Here is a 15,091-nt window from a genome sequence, read left to right as displayed (position 1 = left end):
TCCTGGTATAAATAATAATGGATTAGAGCAAAAATCTGATCCTAATAACATTGTTAATCATGATGAATATTATTTCCCACCATGTTATTAGCTATTTTGTCACCCTGATGTCTTCCATTCTCTAAATGAAGCATTTCTGCTTTAGACAAAGGAGGTTATAGGGGAACGATCATTCATTTGATCTTCAGGATCATGGTGCTGTTGTCTTTCCAATTAAAACTTGTACATAGTATATCAAGAATAAAAACCTCAAAATGCAATGTGGGGGAAAAAAGGCAAGGCATTGCACTTTAAAACTGGAAAAAAGACAGAAGTAATTTCCTAAACAGATTTAACAAGTCACTGCATTTGAAAACAGTTCTTATTAGAGATACTCTATGTGTGTGTTTGATTTGCGTCTTCATTGAAGATCTTTGGCATTGTGAAGCACTCTCCCTCTGTTTCTAATGAAAACAGCCTGGTTCTGTATAGACAAAAGGTCTATGCGCTGTGCTGAGCTTAACGGTTATATTTCACCACAGTAAAGGGAGGGGGGGGAGGGGGGGAAAGGGTTAAACAGCCTGATTACTTTGGACAGTATCACTTTTTTTCCCCATGAGATTAATTAATTACATTGGAGTATTAATTATGCTTTCATTAAAAGTGATACTGTCATATATCTCAATATGAGGCAACAATGTGTGTCAACAAATGGACAAAACAACAAAATGGAGGGATGAGCATTCATACAAGCAAAATAGCAATAGCGGGATCACTAGGGATGTCAAAGGAAAGTAAATGCTTAGATGAACTGTTTTAAACTGTATTACTTGTTAATTTATACATTAAAATGTATTTAACTGGATAGCTGCTTTGGTATTAAATTGTTTTCTATTACATGTTTAAAGTATTGATGTTATTAGCAATAGCAGTTAAAGCTTAGCTCTCTTTCATGCTTGTCTTTATTCTTATTCATTTTTCATACAAATTGCACTATAACATTTTCAAAAAAAGAGAAAATCTTACTTTTTTCTGAAGTCATATCAACCTGGAAGAGAAAAAAGGAGTAAATTTTAAAAATTCAGATATAATCAATATGTATGAAGTCACTAGCGAAGATCGAGTCAAATCCACTAGATGTATGGAGACATACAGATTCATTGATTTAAATGGAACCAAGAATGTATTTAAAATAATAGTAAAAGCATGGCTTTGTTTATTTAGTATTTCTAATAACAGAAAAATGGTTACTTTGCTATAGTTACGGTCAACAGTAGATGCAAAATGTTGCAATGTATTTTCTTTAAATGCAACAAGCAGTATAGAGGATGCAGGCTTTTTTATTACTGGGTATGTCATTGCATTGTTCTTCATTTACTTCTTCCCATCTAATAGAAGAAAGTCCAATACAGTCATCTGAAGGCGTATGTCCCATCTGGATGGCAACTAGTACCCTTGCTACAACATAGTTTCATTGGCCATAGCCATTCTGAGATTGTGCACTTTTGCCTCTGCACTTTGTGGTGATGAAAAGCAAGTGCAGAAATGGATGCAGACTTGCTACTGCCTAAGGTAAGAACTAGGATTTGATGCTACTGATAGTTATTGATACCTCTAAGTGGGAGCAGTGATGGCCCTCAGAGGCCATCTTTTTGATTTTTTCAGAGTGTATTTGGGTATCAATTGAAAAAGCCATACAATTTTATTGTTACTCAAAAGAAAACAATAGTCCTTGCCCAAAAAACATTAAAAAAAAATATGCAGTGTCAGACTGTGAAAATTCAAGGAGCACGTTTTTGAAGTTGCCTTCTGGTTTGATTTTTTTTTTTTTTCAGTTTTCAGTCATTTGACCACATAAGCAAAAAAAAAAAAAAAAAAACCACAAATTTGGTTGTGTAAATTTAGATATGCAAAAGTGTACAGACTTAGAAGTAGCACTAAACATTTAATTTTCTACACAAACTTGTGGTGCCAGGATGACTGTGAAGAATGAAAATCAGCTATGCGGTACTGCTGATACACGGTGTATTGTATGTTAAAGCCCTCACGATAGTTTCTTTAGTTTCTTTAGTGATTGTTGAAAAGGTTTTACTTGTTTAAAAGTAGTCCTTATAAAGATCAATGCAATATATTGTCTCAGTTAAGATGCTACTCATTCTTGCTCTTCCATAAATTGAACATGAATACAAGTAAATCACTGGCAGCATTTACATGTTCCTGTATGCCTTGCAATCATTTAGGTGACATTATTAAATTTCACACTTAGCAATGTGTATTAGGGATCCATAATAGTATGAATTTCTCTGATGCCCTGCATGGTAACCTAGGATCCCTAGAATGCTTTAATTCCCCTTTTAATTTTAAGTTCCTCCAAATCAGTCTGGAACTATGTCAGCATACTAATTATTAACATAAAAATGAATAAAGTAAAAAAAAAACCCCAAAAAAAGAACTTCAAGTGGAAGGTGGTTTTGGCCACTAATGAGCTTGTCTTTTTGTGCTTCCATTTCTTACATAAAAAATCATCAGTGTTCAGAAAAATAATTTTTCATTGATTTTACAGAGTGTAGATTTGTTAAAAACAACTTTTGGGAACTTCCCTGGGAAAGCATAAAGAGCATTATAGAGGCTAAAAGAATTAGTTTCATGCTTTTGGTACAAAATTGAGTGATCACCTGGTAAGAAATGTTACTTTCTGAATGAATATAGTGGGAATTAGCTGAAAAACTTTGGCCATGTTTTCACTTGAACAGTGCCTGTATTTCAGTGCCGAAATAGGAGTGGTATATATTTCTGCAATGATAACAGGGAACTGCAATCCGTGCAATGAAACTTCTGAACTCTGTTTTGCAGTTCATGGAAAAGATGCCCATCATCTTTGGGGAGCAGGCTGTTCTCACAGTGCTGGCACTCTTACTTGTTTCCAACAGCTGAACATCATCAAAATGTGAGGATGCTTTTCTAACGTTACTTATTCATGTAGGGGTCTGACCTTAAACATCTGTAAATGCCAGAACAGGCCTGAGAATGTAGTGGGGAGTTGGCCACATTTCTCCATGAAGATGCAATTCAGTTTATGTTAAACTCTACACCTTTTACTTGGAGCAAACTTACTTTTAACTTCTGGGTTAACACTGATTCTGTACTGGACTTAGGTAATACAACTCAAAAATCTCTACGATCCAGTCTAGTGGATGTTATAAATGGAAAATATTTGTGAATTGCAGCCCTTCCAGGTACGTACAGGTAGTGCCTTCAATTGAGACTGGTCACAGACTCCCCGCAACAGTGGGGAACTCGCTGATGGAAGTAATTGTTGTCTTTAGGTCTGTTCCTCTGCCTCTGTTCCCCCCTACCCACCACCACTAACTAGAAGAAGCATATTCAGACCATGCTTAGGGGTAGTAATAAAAGGTATACTATGTCAATGATCTGAATACTTCAGACAAGTCCAGTAGCAACACTGTGTTATTTTTAGGATGCAGGATGGTTCTCAGCATCAGAAAAACCAGTCCCACATATCCCTTGGTTTGTGCTGCAGGGAATAAAGGTTAAAGAAGTACACTTGTGTGGCTTATTCTGGAGCAAAGGAACTGTTTGGATAGTAAAATGAACTATTATAGATCTCCACAATCAGTGCATCTGAATCTGTAAAACTTTAATGTAGGGAAGGTTAAACTCAGTAAATTCCAAACGTGAGCCTGGGCAAGATCCTTTTAAGTGCACTCCTCTTCATTGTTTTTGTAGCACTGACCTAATGATAGATATGCCTGTTTCACTACAGATTTCATCTTCCAGGCTATATCTGTTAGTTGTATTTTAGTAGTACACATAAGCATTAACATGCTGTTAAAGCAACATTACCTCCTCTTCTTGTTCTTGATCTGATTCTGATTCCTTTCAGTTCCAAAATGCCATGCAAAAAGAGAAGGGGAAAACAGAGCAGGCAAAATGCAATTTTTTTAGAAGACTAGAGTAGGAAAAAATAACTTCTGACAACATTTAACAGAAAAGAAGAAAACACAGTACATTTCTTAGGTCAAAAAGCAGCACAACTAAACTGTCAGTTTAAAACACAAAAGGCTACAGAATCACGCAAATTACAAACAGTAAAATTGCTTCTGGGTGTTAAGACTTCCAGTGATCCTTATTTGTATCAAGACTTAAAATATATACATACATTTACACCCATAAATTAGTGCAAATAAATATTTTAAATAGTTAAGAACATTACCCATTTAAAGTTTAAATACATTGAGATGTATTGTTTTTAAATTATACAAAAATGCTGTAAATGCTGAGAAAAAATGAACACCAACAGGAAAGATTTTGGACAAACAGCCAGCTTAATACATTCCTAAAAGGCATGCAGCTCCTAATTTGACAAGGACAGTAAAAAATCTGAGTTACCACAGAAGAGCAATAAACTGACTCTTTCTAAGGAAACAAGTGCCGCTTAACATCTGATCTCACTTAAACAGAAATCAAGGGCACTCCCATGATTTACAAGCGTTCAACTGGTCTCAGTCTTTTATTTATAAACACTAACTCATACTAGAGTTTACCTCTCCTTTTTCTGTCCTTGATATTGGACTATTTTCTTCCCCAAGTACATTAATAACTATTGTAACAATATTCTGAAGAAAGACCATTTACACAATGTGACATACTCATAGATTCTTGAAAGATTTGATCAGATGATGGAAGAAAAGTCAGTGTCAAATGTCAACGTAATATTAAAATCTAATCTAAGAAAATACTTTTGGCACTGCTATAAACTTTTCAAATTCTAGAGCTACATGTTTATCACTATCACCACAGATAAACAAGGCAGTTGATAAACAAGGCAGTTAGCTAAAAATGCTATTGCAAAGCTCATGAACTTTCAAATTGGCCAATGAAAAAAATTACAAAAAATTTTCAGTTTTTCTATACTTCATACCTTAAGAACATCATAGGATCTACAGACATCCTTATACTTTGTGAAACAAAGCTTCATCTCCAGAGAGGTGTCACAAGGCATGGTTAGAAAGTGTGGGAAGCATTTGGTAAAACAAAAAATGAACCCAGAGGTTCTCATCAAGTCCCTGATCTGTCTCATCCATGAACAGAAACTGGGTAAAACTTCTGTATGAAAGAATTAGCATAGGTCTTGCACAACACCACATGAAACTATGGGACCTATTTAATGCAAACTGGATTTTTGTCTCCCTTCTGTCATCTGAGGACTCATCTTTGAACACTGGCATTAAGAGTACCAAACCCAAGAAACTGAAAGCCCTTGGGTGGTATGTATTATTCTTTAAAATACCTGACTACAAAGCGCTAATGATATTTTGCCCTCCTACTCATTTCTTGTTTATATGATAATGCTCATGACTGCAGATCAGTATAATTTCACAGTACCTTTGTGTAAATGGGTAAAGTGATGTTTAAATTACATATGGCTTGATGAACGAGGCCTCTTGTAGATTTTGGCTCCTTCATGAATGACAATCGTCCACAGGGCTCCTGAGTGGTATCTCGCACCTGGTAGAGCAAACATACAGACATATAATCTGTTCTTTTGGTGTTTTGCTAAATGATCTACTTGTGCCACTCAAAACTATTTAGCAGAAAGAGGCTAGATGTGGGAGAAAAAGTCCATGTAGGCAAAAATGATGTGGGTTTTTTCCCCCCCCTGCTTGTTTGTAAGTGTAGATAAGGATGCATTTGGGTATCAAAGCAAGGAAAGACACAAGCATGTATAGGCTTACACATTAGAAACTTATTTACAGCAGGCAGTCCTACCACTGTAATCACAGTCTTAAAAGAAAAGAGATATTCCATTAAGTTTGGGCTTCTAGGATAACTTACAATACCCATTTTTCACTGAAACTGTTCCCCAAGCTTTATGGTCATAACAGAGATGCACTTTGTGTTAGGTGACAAAAGGAACTAAGCCATTTTCCCCCATATGACAAGAATATGTATTTATGCTGGTGTTAGTAATTTTTTTCTTTGCTCAAAATTTTAGTATTAAATATGATTTTAACTAGTCTTCTGGCTGAGTGGCTGAAAACAGTGGAAGATTACACTTAAAATTTCTTCTCTTGCAAAACATTTTCTCAAATATATTATTAAACACTAGTCTTAGTATGACAGAGTTTGCTGGACTATATTTATAGGTGTGGCCATTATTATCTACAAAAAATACTACATCATGCCATACTTCAAGATTTTGCAGTGAATCTTAGAAATATATGTTCCACAGTTGTTAGCAGAAACAAGTGTAAGCACTTAGAACTTAAGATGCTGGTGATGTAGTTTTAGCTTTTGTACATTATGTCAGGAGGATTATGTATATCACAGATGAAAGCATGACCTCATTCTTAGCTTTCTGAACCGATAAAATGATACAGTTAGATACACGTGTACTAACTTTATCAGGTTGAAAACCGTAGATGCAAATACACACAAGTTTTTGAACATATTTTGGAAAAGCCATGGTGGAAGAAAAACCACAAAGCCAAAGGTAGGTGGTGGCATAGGTGAAGTTCTAAATTAAAACAAGCTTACAAAATATTGCTAGAAAGGAGGGAGAGTTTAAATATCACCAAGCAGCATACTGAAAACTTAACACAATGAAGGAGTGGTTTTGATTTTCTCCACTTTTTGGAGGCTTCCAGTCATAAGGCATTTCTCTAAAACTGTTTTGTAATGGCAATAGTGTACTCCGTTGCAGTTGGGATGTCCCACTGAAAAGTTTGTGGGAAGAGGTTTGCAGTGCCCTCTAAATATCCTCTCCAGACGAGAAGGTGGTGGTGGCTTGGTGATCACAGCGAGGGCACTTTTTTATGTGACTCCCTGCTCCCCGCAGATCTCATGAACGACGCAGATGAGCCCCGTGGACCATGGTGTTTTTGTCTTGGCTCTATAGCTAGGGCTACAGCATTAGTTAATTTTTGATTAATGGAGATTTTTTGTTTTGGCTTTTGTTTTACAAAATTTCCTACTCACATAAAAGTTTTAAAATTGGATAGTACAGTAATAGACATTACATGGAAAACATTAGGTTACAGTTGGGAATTTATCAAAATTAATTACTTCCTTTTTCCTTTTTTCTCAAAATTACGGGAAACCCAAAAGATCCAAAAAGGAGCCATGCTTTTCTTACTGTACCCCCAAGGAAGTTTTGCATTGCTACTGAAGAGAGGATGACTAGTTGAAGAATAGGTCTATCTCTATTTACAGCCATATACATATTTACAAGTGTAGGGTACAACATATCATTATTTGATAGATTTCTGCCAATTCTACAATGTTTTATGACACTTTTTTGCAGTTTCTGCACTTTTTCCTGCACTGTATTGAACCATGATACAGAAGAACAAACAGGATCAAATGCGATCAGCTCTTTAGATTATTAGGTAGAGAACGGGATTCCTAGAAGTACCATTTTGGTGTCTGAAAGAATGCTGTGGACACAGTCATGGCTAGCAGAACATAGGCACAGATAATTATATTTACAGAAAAATCTTCCTAAATTTTAGGTAGCCACAACTGGTTGTTTTGACAACCGAGTCAACATGTAATCCATTACCATAAATTGATTTGGAACTGTTCTTCAGTCTACTAAGTCTACTGTAACTCAGAAGTAGACAAAAAACAAAAGTACAATCCATAGATCATATTATGACATTACCTTAACAAACAGAGGAAGTCTGTTTTCTTTGAAGGCAAAGAAACTGAATATATGATGTTGCCCACTCTTTGTTAGTGGCACCAAATTGCCAAAGCAGTCCACATAGATGGGTTTTCCTTCTAATACCTATTGGAAATGAAAAAGAAGCAAAGCAGCAATTAATGACAATGAGGTGGTTAGGATTTCTTCTTAAGCATAATTCTGCAGCAGTTTTGATCAATTCCTTGAATCGCTAGGACTTGTCAGCATTTACAAGATTTGTTATGTACAGTTATCTAAAATCTGTGGAAACATTTCAGGTTATTAAATTCCAAATGGAATCCATTGTTAACTCAATAACAATAGTGTGACACTATAAATGACCAAATGAGTATTCAGTGTCAGGAATCTGGGCAAATTCTCAATCTATATTTTAATTTTATATTGGGTTATTTTATATTAACATAGTTTGCTAACCTGGCCTCATCATAACAGTCTAAGAAATATTTTTTGCAGCAACCAAATCAAAAGTCTTTGTTTTGACTGGTAGGATAATAAGCCATGGGAATAGCATGAAGTTGCAGAGGACCTTTTTACCAATGCAAAAACTTTCTACATCAGATTACCTATGTGTTTAATCTACTTGCAACAGTCTGTTACAGCAGGCAAAGACAGTGTTTATCAGTAGATTCTATTTATTTCAGCTAGATTTGTAAAGGCCTAGAGCTTTTGAAAGTCAGGCCTCAGGTAAATGGCTCTCCGAAGTCCCTATAGAATGATATCAGCTGCATCTTCGGATTGCTATTTTATGGCCAAATCTCAGCTGGCCAGTTTTGGAGATGTTCAAAATGCCAGTACATTAACATCTCAGTCTTACTTTCCAGAAGTTCAGCCTTGTCATTCAGTTTTGTAAGCTCATATTTTATTTAGCTGCTCTGCACAAGAAATGCCTGTCAGAGCTTCAGGAACAGTGAGCACAAATCTTTTAAAGATGGGATTCTCACAGAAAAGAGACCATCCTGAGCAGAAGAGTATACCATTGCATGCAGTTAAAGTTAAAGCACTTTCAATTTGCCATCCCTTCTGAGAACGCTAACAGAAAAGCCAGAAAAAACACATTTAGCAGGCAGCTTTCTGGATTCCCCATAGGAAAGCTTTTGCCCATTCAGCAATAGATGTAATTTTTTTTTTTTTTTTTGTAAAGCAGAATATTAATCAAACCTGCTGGTTTAACTTCTTGGTATGCAAAGATGCTGACAAAAAGTGATAATGTTGACTGCCTTTTTGGTGAATGATACTCATTTATGGAGTTACTGGAAGTTGAGATTTACCTGTCCTTTCCGCTTTGACAATCTCCCCTTTTCTTGCAACACCCACTTAGTATCAGGCTCAGGAACATAACAATTCAGCAAAGAACACCACCCTCAAAACTCATCTTTACTCAGGCATTCCTCTAAGAGGAAGTCAGTAAGTGAAAAATTCAAGATGCCTCTTGGCAGTTTGCTACAGAGCTAATTAAAACTATGTAATCACTGTAGACCACCACAGAATTGACTATGAGGTACATGGATTGAATTTAGGGCTAGCCTGCATCCATAGAACTTAGTTGTAAGCTAACAGGGAAAAGTCCATTTACAACATCTATCTGCTGCCTCTCAGCTCACTGTTGAGTGGCTTTAATCTTGTTGTTCACCTGAAACCCCAGCCAAGCTACACACAATTCCTACAGCCTGTTGCATTTTGTTTAATAAAAGCCATGGGTGATGTCTCCTGTTTGCATAACTAGCCATCTCATAATACTTAGTTGGCAGTAGCTACTCTAGTTTTGAATCTGAATTAAAGAAATGCTGACCCTGACACCAGGGAAAAGGAGAACAAAGAACCTGAAACTGCTGGGCTAAATGGTAACCCCCAACTTTACTTTATTACCCGATTTCCCAGCATAAAATCAGTGCAGTTCCTAAGTATAACTGTTTAACAGACCCACCATAAAAAAAGCATCTTGGGAAACCAAATTCTTCCCATTCTGTTTTGTCCTATGGGTTTTCTAAGCCTTAGTCTCAAAACAGAGAGCTCAGACTCCACTTCTGTATTTACTGTCTCCTTGAACCCACCTTAAGCTTCCTCCTACCTAATTTTTTTAATTGCTGAGGACTGCCCTGAGAACACACTGGGTGTCCCATCTGAATGCTGATAATGCCATGGAGAAAGTAAAACCACAGTATTACCGCAGTCAGACAGGGCATTCCTTTCTAACTTCTGATAACCAGCTGATTGGATTTCCTTGTGGGTGAAGCCCACAGTTCCCTTCCACCTCGGCAGGCTGGCCCAGGAAGACCCAAGTGCAGTCAGCTGTGTGTGGGTAACCTGCCCACCAGCCCCCGTGGACTAAGGGATTGGCAACTGCCCCTTGGGAATAGGATTTCATCACTCGTGTCTGGCAGCTACCTTTCCTTTACATCTGACAAAAGCTGAAGTTTACATCTTATAATGCATTATAATGCATCATGACAGTATTTGTCAGCACTGTTATTTTTCAGTACTTGTGGCAGATAGAAGGCAGAAAATATTAGCTTAAAAACATACATTAGAAAATGGAGAAAACTTTAAGATTGTTGTATGGTACCTCTACATCCCTGCTTCTGGCAACTTCAGCAAAGTTTTCTTGTTGTTCTAGAGTTTTATCCACCTTGTCATCTGTCATGCAAAAACATCGTAACCGTGCTTCAATGGGATCATGTGATTTGGCAAATACCACAAATTTGGCCATGTAGGGGACGCAGATAATCTCTCTGTACACTTGGGAAGCAAAAGTAACAGATTCTTGTGTCTGTCGACAGTCTATCAACCAAAATCTGTAAAAGAGAATGAAGAGTTGTATAATCAGCACAGAAAGATTTAGGCAAGAAATGTTTTCTCATCTTGGCAGCGTTAGCTGGTAACCACACCAATTGTATATGACAAGTCAGAATAAAGTAAAACAAAATTAGTCACCATTTGGGAAGAATAGCCCAAGAATGGTCATGGTACCCCCTATGCATTTAGGAGCATGAAGCAAAATTAACAGGGAAAGCATCTGGAGCAGGACATACTTTCCTAAATTCCAGATGCAAACCTTTCACAGAGTCTCCTGCTGCACAAATTCCAGGCCATTGTTTGCCTTTCTGGTAAGATCTCACTCAGCTGGAAGCGTATTTGCTTCCAGGTACGATGTGACTGACTTTTAAAGGCTTTAAGAAGTTCACTTGTCCTGTGGCAGACAGTCTCACTTATCTTCTCTGAATATAATATTAAAACAATTACTTGTGGCTTACCAAAATCAAGAGATTCTGGAAATTCATCACAATATCCAATAAATGATTTTTCTTCTATTGAAAATCTGGCTAATGCCTAAACTTTGTTTTCATCTGAATTTAATCCTTTCAGGGAGAATATGTGATCCAGTGTTTCGTGCCCTTTACCAAGAAATAAGTCTCTTCTAGAATAAGCTCAGTGGTCTCCGTTTTCCATCACTTTCAGCAGCTTCTGATGACGTTTGAAATGGTGATTGATCTTATCACCATTCTTCTAGAGCTGCCCAGAAGATCTCTGAATTTCTTCTTGTTTATCACATGTCATTATTTGATATCTACGCAGAACCTAAGTAGAGAAGGGTGTACTGGAAGCGTACAGTTCCGGTTTCCCATTAACCATGACTCTGCAATATGTGCCTTTCTTCTAGAGAGAGACAGGTTCTTTTTGACAGCTGACTTCCATCTCTGTTGTGGAAATATAAAGCTGCCTTGCCCAAAACTCTGTTTTTCTTCTACCACCTCGCTTAAAAGGTTAGCAGTACATTCCTTACATACAATATAAAAATCTGAGCGTCTTTAGGTCAGTGTAAATTATTTTGTCCACTGTGTAACTACCACTACATGCAAAATCAGAAGTTATTCTGATGTGAATTTAGTCAGGGGCTTTTAACTTTGATTTTGTGGTAAGTTTTTGTAATGCATATTGAAGACCAGTGATACATATATATTTCTTCATCTGAGCCATATTCTAAGACTCTGAGAGAAGATGTGTCCACATCTGATTCCTACTACCCTTGCCTTCACAGAGGTTGTGATCACCACTGACTCCCTTTTCGTCATGGTTTCTAACAGGCTGTTTTACTGACAGCATCTTTCTAATGTATACACTGAATCCTCTACCCCAGTGGTTCCCATGACACATGTGCCAGAAGTCAAACATAAACATGTTCAAAGCAACAGGCAAATACTGCTGGAATAAATTACTTCCTCTCATGATGTGAAGCCAGGAGCTGCCACTGCTATCCCATTCAAGTACCACCATGACAGAGAAAAATTTTTACAGGGTAATGTCGTAAGTTGTCTGATTTCACTAACACAATTATTACAAAGGAATGTTTGCCTCTTACTAAGAATTGCTAGTGTGTCTGCATCAGCAGAAACCACCTCAAAACCTACCAAACATGCACCATTACTGAAGACATACCATGGATGTTGCAACTCAGGTCTAGAACTTCAGCTTCCAGCACAGGTCCTCTTGTGTCAAAACTGACCCTCCTCTTGTCTAAAACCCACAGGTTCGCTACCTTTTCTTTGGGCCATTCGAGCCAGAACAGCATTGCCCGTTAATAAAAATTTACAGAATTTCCTTATACCTTTGTCAAGACAACTGAATTATTATTTTGCAAAGATACCAGCTTTCACTTAAAATAATTTTACTTCCACCCTCAAAATGTATCAGCAGAAACACACCAAGCATTTTACAAGGAGTAGCACGTATTGCCTTCTTTCTCAGATATCACTTCATTTAGTTTGTGGAGCTGATGACATTTCTTTTAAATAAAATTCACTGTGTGGGTGGAAAGCATGCTTGAGTTTGACACCCGTAGGATGGAGACAGAAGTCAGAAGAGGTCAAAGACACCTCAAAAGCTGGTACAATGTACAGGGGGGCTTACTATTTATTGTAGATTACATGGTATTATAACCTACAAAGCATACTTTTCAAGTGTGTTTTCTCTGGTCTTACTCATCTGCAGTTGAATAATAGCGAATTTCATGCTGTGCTTATCTTTAGAACATTTAACAAACACACTGGTTAAAAAACAGGCTGATGACATTTGAAAGAGAGAAAGCATGTTTGGTACATAAAGGCTTGGCATACTGATACTTTCCTTTTCATGTGTGGGAGAATTATGCTATGCTGGACTCAAACTGGAGAAGCTATATCCTCTGAGAAATCACCATATGCTCAAAAGATTTGCTGTCATACACCAGGGGCTAAAAAGCCCAAACAGATAATAATTTTTTTAAAAAGCTGCAGCTCAGTAAATGGAAAACAGCTATGCCTCAAAGTCTGCAGTTCAATTCACATGCATTTTAGACAAATATACCTCTTTCCCAAGCTCATTTTGGACAGAATTAGTCTTATGAATGGGAAAATAGTGCTCCATCATTAATGGTTTAACTAGACATAAACAAATTACTGTGAATAGCAGACAGGAATCAGCTGATTCTCAGCAGGGCACAAGGGCAGATGTACTTTTAGACAGGGGCAGAAGTGAAGAAATTTAAGTTAGCTTGTCCTTCAGCAAAGAAAGCAATTAAGTCCCTGACTAAATACATGAAAAATCCCATTTTCTAACTTTGACAGCATTTAAAATCATGCTTGAGTTAAAGTAGTCTGTTGAAAATTCATTTAGATTAAAAATAAAAGGTAGAACCTATTAAAATCTCTATATGGGACCCTGCCTATATCACAGAACATTAGCAATAGTAATCAGTTTTAATGTCATCATCGTGATTAGGAAACATCCACTACCAACATGGAATGCAGTTCCGCAAACTGTTTATTTCATGTGTAGCCCTGGTGGGGACTTCACAGCTTTAGGGTCTTTGACCTCTCAAACTTTGCATCTAGTCTCCACCTCTGGTTCTTAAATTAACCTCTAATTTATCCTTTTATACAGAACACCGGAGGTAGCAGATGAAAGCTAAACCACGCTTCAAGGTCTCCCTCTTGTGGTCACTGCTGTTAAAGAAACGTACATGAGCGTTGTTGCATCGGACTTCACAGGAAGAAAGCCATTTCTGAACTGATAAAGTATAGAGAAATAATACTTTGTTTTGCCTAATTTAAAAGTTATATTGTAGATTGGACTGAAAAACCTGAACTCATTTAACATTAAATAAATTATTTCATTAAATAGCAAACCTAATCTATAATAATCACTGCTCTGGACACTGAATGTTTGCACTGAGGGAAATTCATTGATTTTCATGGGCAAGCTATCCAAGGATTTTTGTAACTGTTTGCTAGACTACACATGCTGAAGTTAATACTTTCCAAGTCATAGACTGCATCTCCTATTACAGAGAAGGAGATTTTTGAGCATTCATGTGATATAAATCATGCACAACATACAAACTAAAATGCATACTTTTTTTTTCTTTTTTTTTTTTAGGATTAAATTCTGTTTTCAGAAAGACAGCAGTTGAATCTCATCACAAGAACAGATGGTTGGAATAGATTCTTCTAGATCACAGTTTGGTACACCTACAGGCCTTTCTACTTGATTTTTTATTTGTTGGATATTCTGGAAGTAACAGCTTTTATAAGATTTATAATGAGATACCCAAATAAGGGACTTTTGTGTCCATGGAAATTTGCATATTTCTGCATCTGGGAGAGAAGGGGTATTCAAAGTGAAACCAGGTTTTTTCTAACTACCTGAAAATTGAACTGTCCCTCAGATTACTATTTCAGAAAAGTATGTATGTCATTCATTCATTTCTGGTTTCACAGCAGGTGCTGACTGAAAAGGACTAATGGCCGAGATAAAAATGGCAAGAACATCAATTTCTCTCCGCCACTGGTCAGGGCTGTAGTGCTTACAGCTCTTGTACATCATCTGTCTGGGCTGGGAGGCTCAGAGCTTCCAAAAATACCTCACCAGTTGGTTCACAGCATAGACAAAATACCCATGTTCCTTCTACTAACTAAACTAAATCAGTTTAAGTAAATAATTTGTTGAAAAAAGACATGCATTTGAAGGTAACAGTGTAAAACTCGTGTTTTGTTGTGTAGGTACCTGGCAGACACGTTTGTTGTGAAGGAAACACATTCATTAACAAATGTCAGTGGTGTTGTTCCAGTGATGTCTTCCCATTGGGCAGGGGTGGTTCCTCCTGAAATAAGAGATTTTTTAAAAAATTAAAACCAAGCAAGCCTGTAACTTTCATGCTTCTATGGAATATTTTACATTCTTCTGAACCGGTATAATCCCAGACATGGCTTCTCCTTAGGTCTATGTTTTTCCACTAATGCTAGTAGGATTGTATGGGTCTACCGTGAGAAAATAAAGTGCTGAAATGGTTTTCAAATTTTAAGTCCTGTAGCACAGCGCCAGCAATGTTAAAAGAAGCTAGAATTCTGGGGG

General features: G+C 37.0%; 1 protein-coding gene and 1 long non-coding RNA gene across 40 annotated transcripts in view; one reads left to right on the top strand and one right to left on the bottom strand.

The window, feature by feature from the left end:
- The window catches only part of ANK2 (ankyrin 2), a 382,388-nt gene that overhangs the window by 29,307 nt on the left and 337,990 nt on the right, over positions 1–15,091 (bottom strand). For all 39 annotated transcript variants that reach the window (XM_056356296.1, XM_056356314.1, XM_056356324.1 and 36 more), the window contains 6 exons: positions 14,744–14,840; positions 10,269–10,497; positions 7,664–7,789; positions 5,386–5,508; positions 3,844–3,876; positions 1,006–1,027 (listed from right to left, as the gene is read on the bottom strand). In XM_056356296.1, the coding sequence (XP_056212271.1) occupies positions 1,006–1,027; positions 3,844–3,876; positions 5,386–5,508; positions 7,664–7,789; positions 10,269–10,497; positions 14,744–14,840 (630 nt within the window). The remainder of the gene's footprint in view (positions 1–1,005; positions 1,028–3,843; positions 3,877–5,385; positions 5,509–7,663; positions 7,790–10,268; positions 10,498–14,743; positions 14,841–15,091) is intronic.
- Positions 1,034–14,812, top strand: LOC130157289 (uncharacterized). The gene is made up of 3 exons (XR_008824775.1): positions 1,034–1,551; positions 2,833–2,926; positions 13,622–14,812. It is a non-coding gene; the product is annotated as an uncharacterized LOC130157289 (long non-coding RNA).

The sequence above is a fragment of the Falco biarmicus genome, chromosome 1 (genome assembly GCF_023638135.1).
Source record: "Falco biarmicus isolate bFalBia1 chromosome 1, bFalBia1.pri, whole genome shotgun sequence".
In the NCBI taxonomy this organism is placed as follows: domain Eukaryota; kingdom Metazoa; phylum Chordata; class Aves; order Falconiformes; family Falconidae; genus Falco; species Falco biarmicus.
Note: the sequence above shows the minus strand (reverse complement) of the source record. Positions and strands in the feature narration are given on the sequence as shown.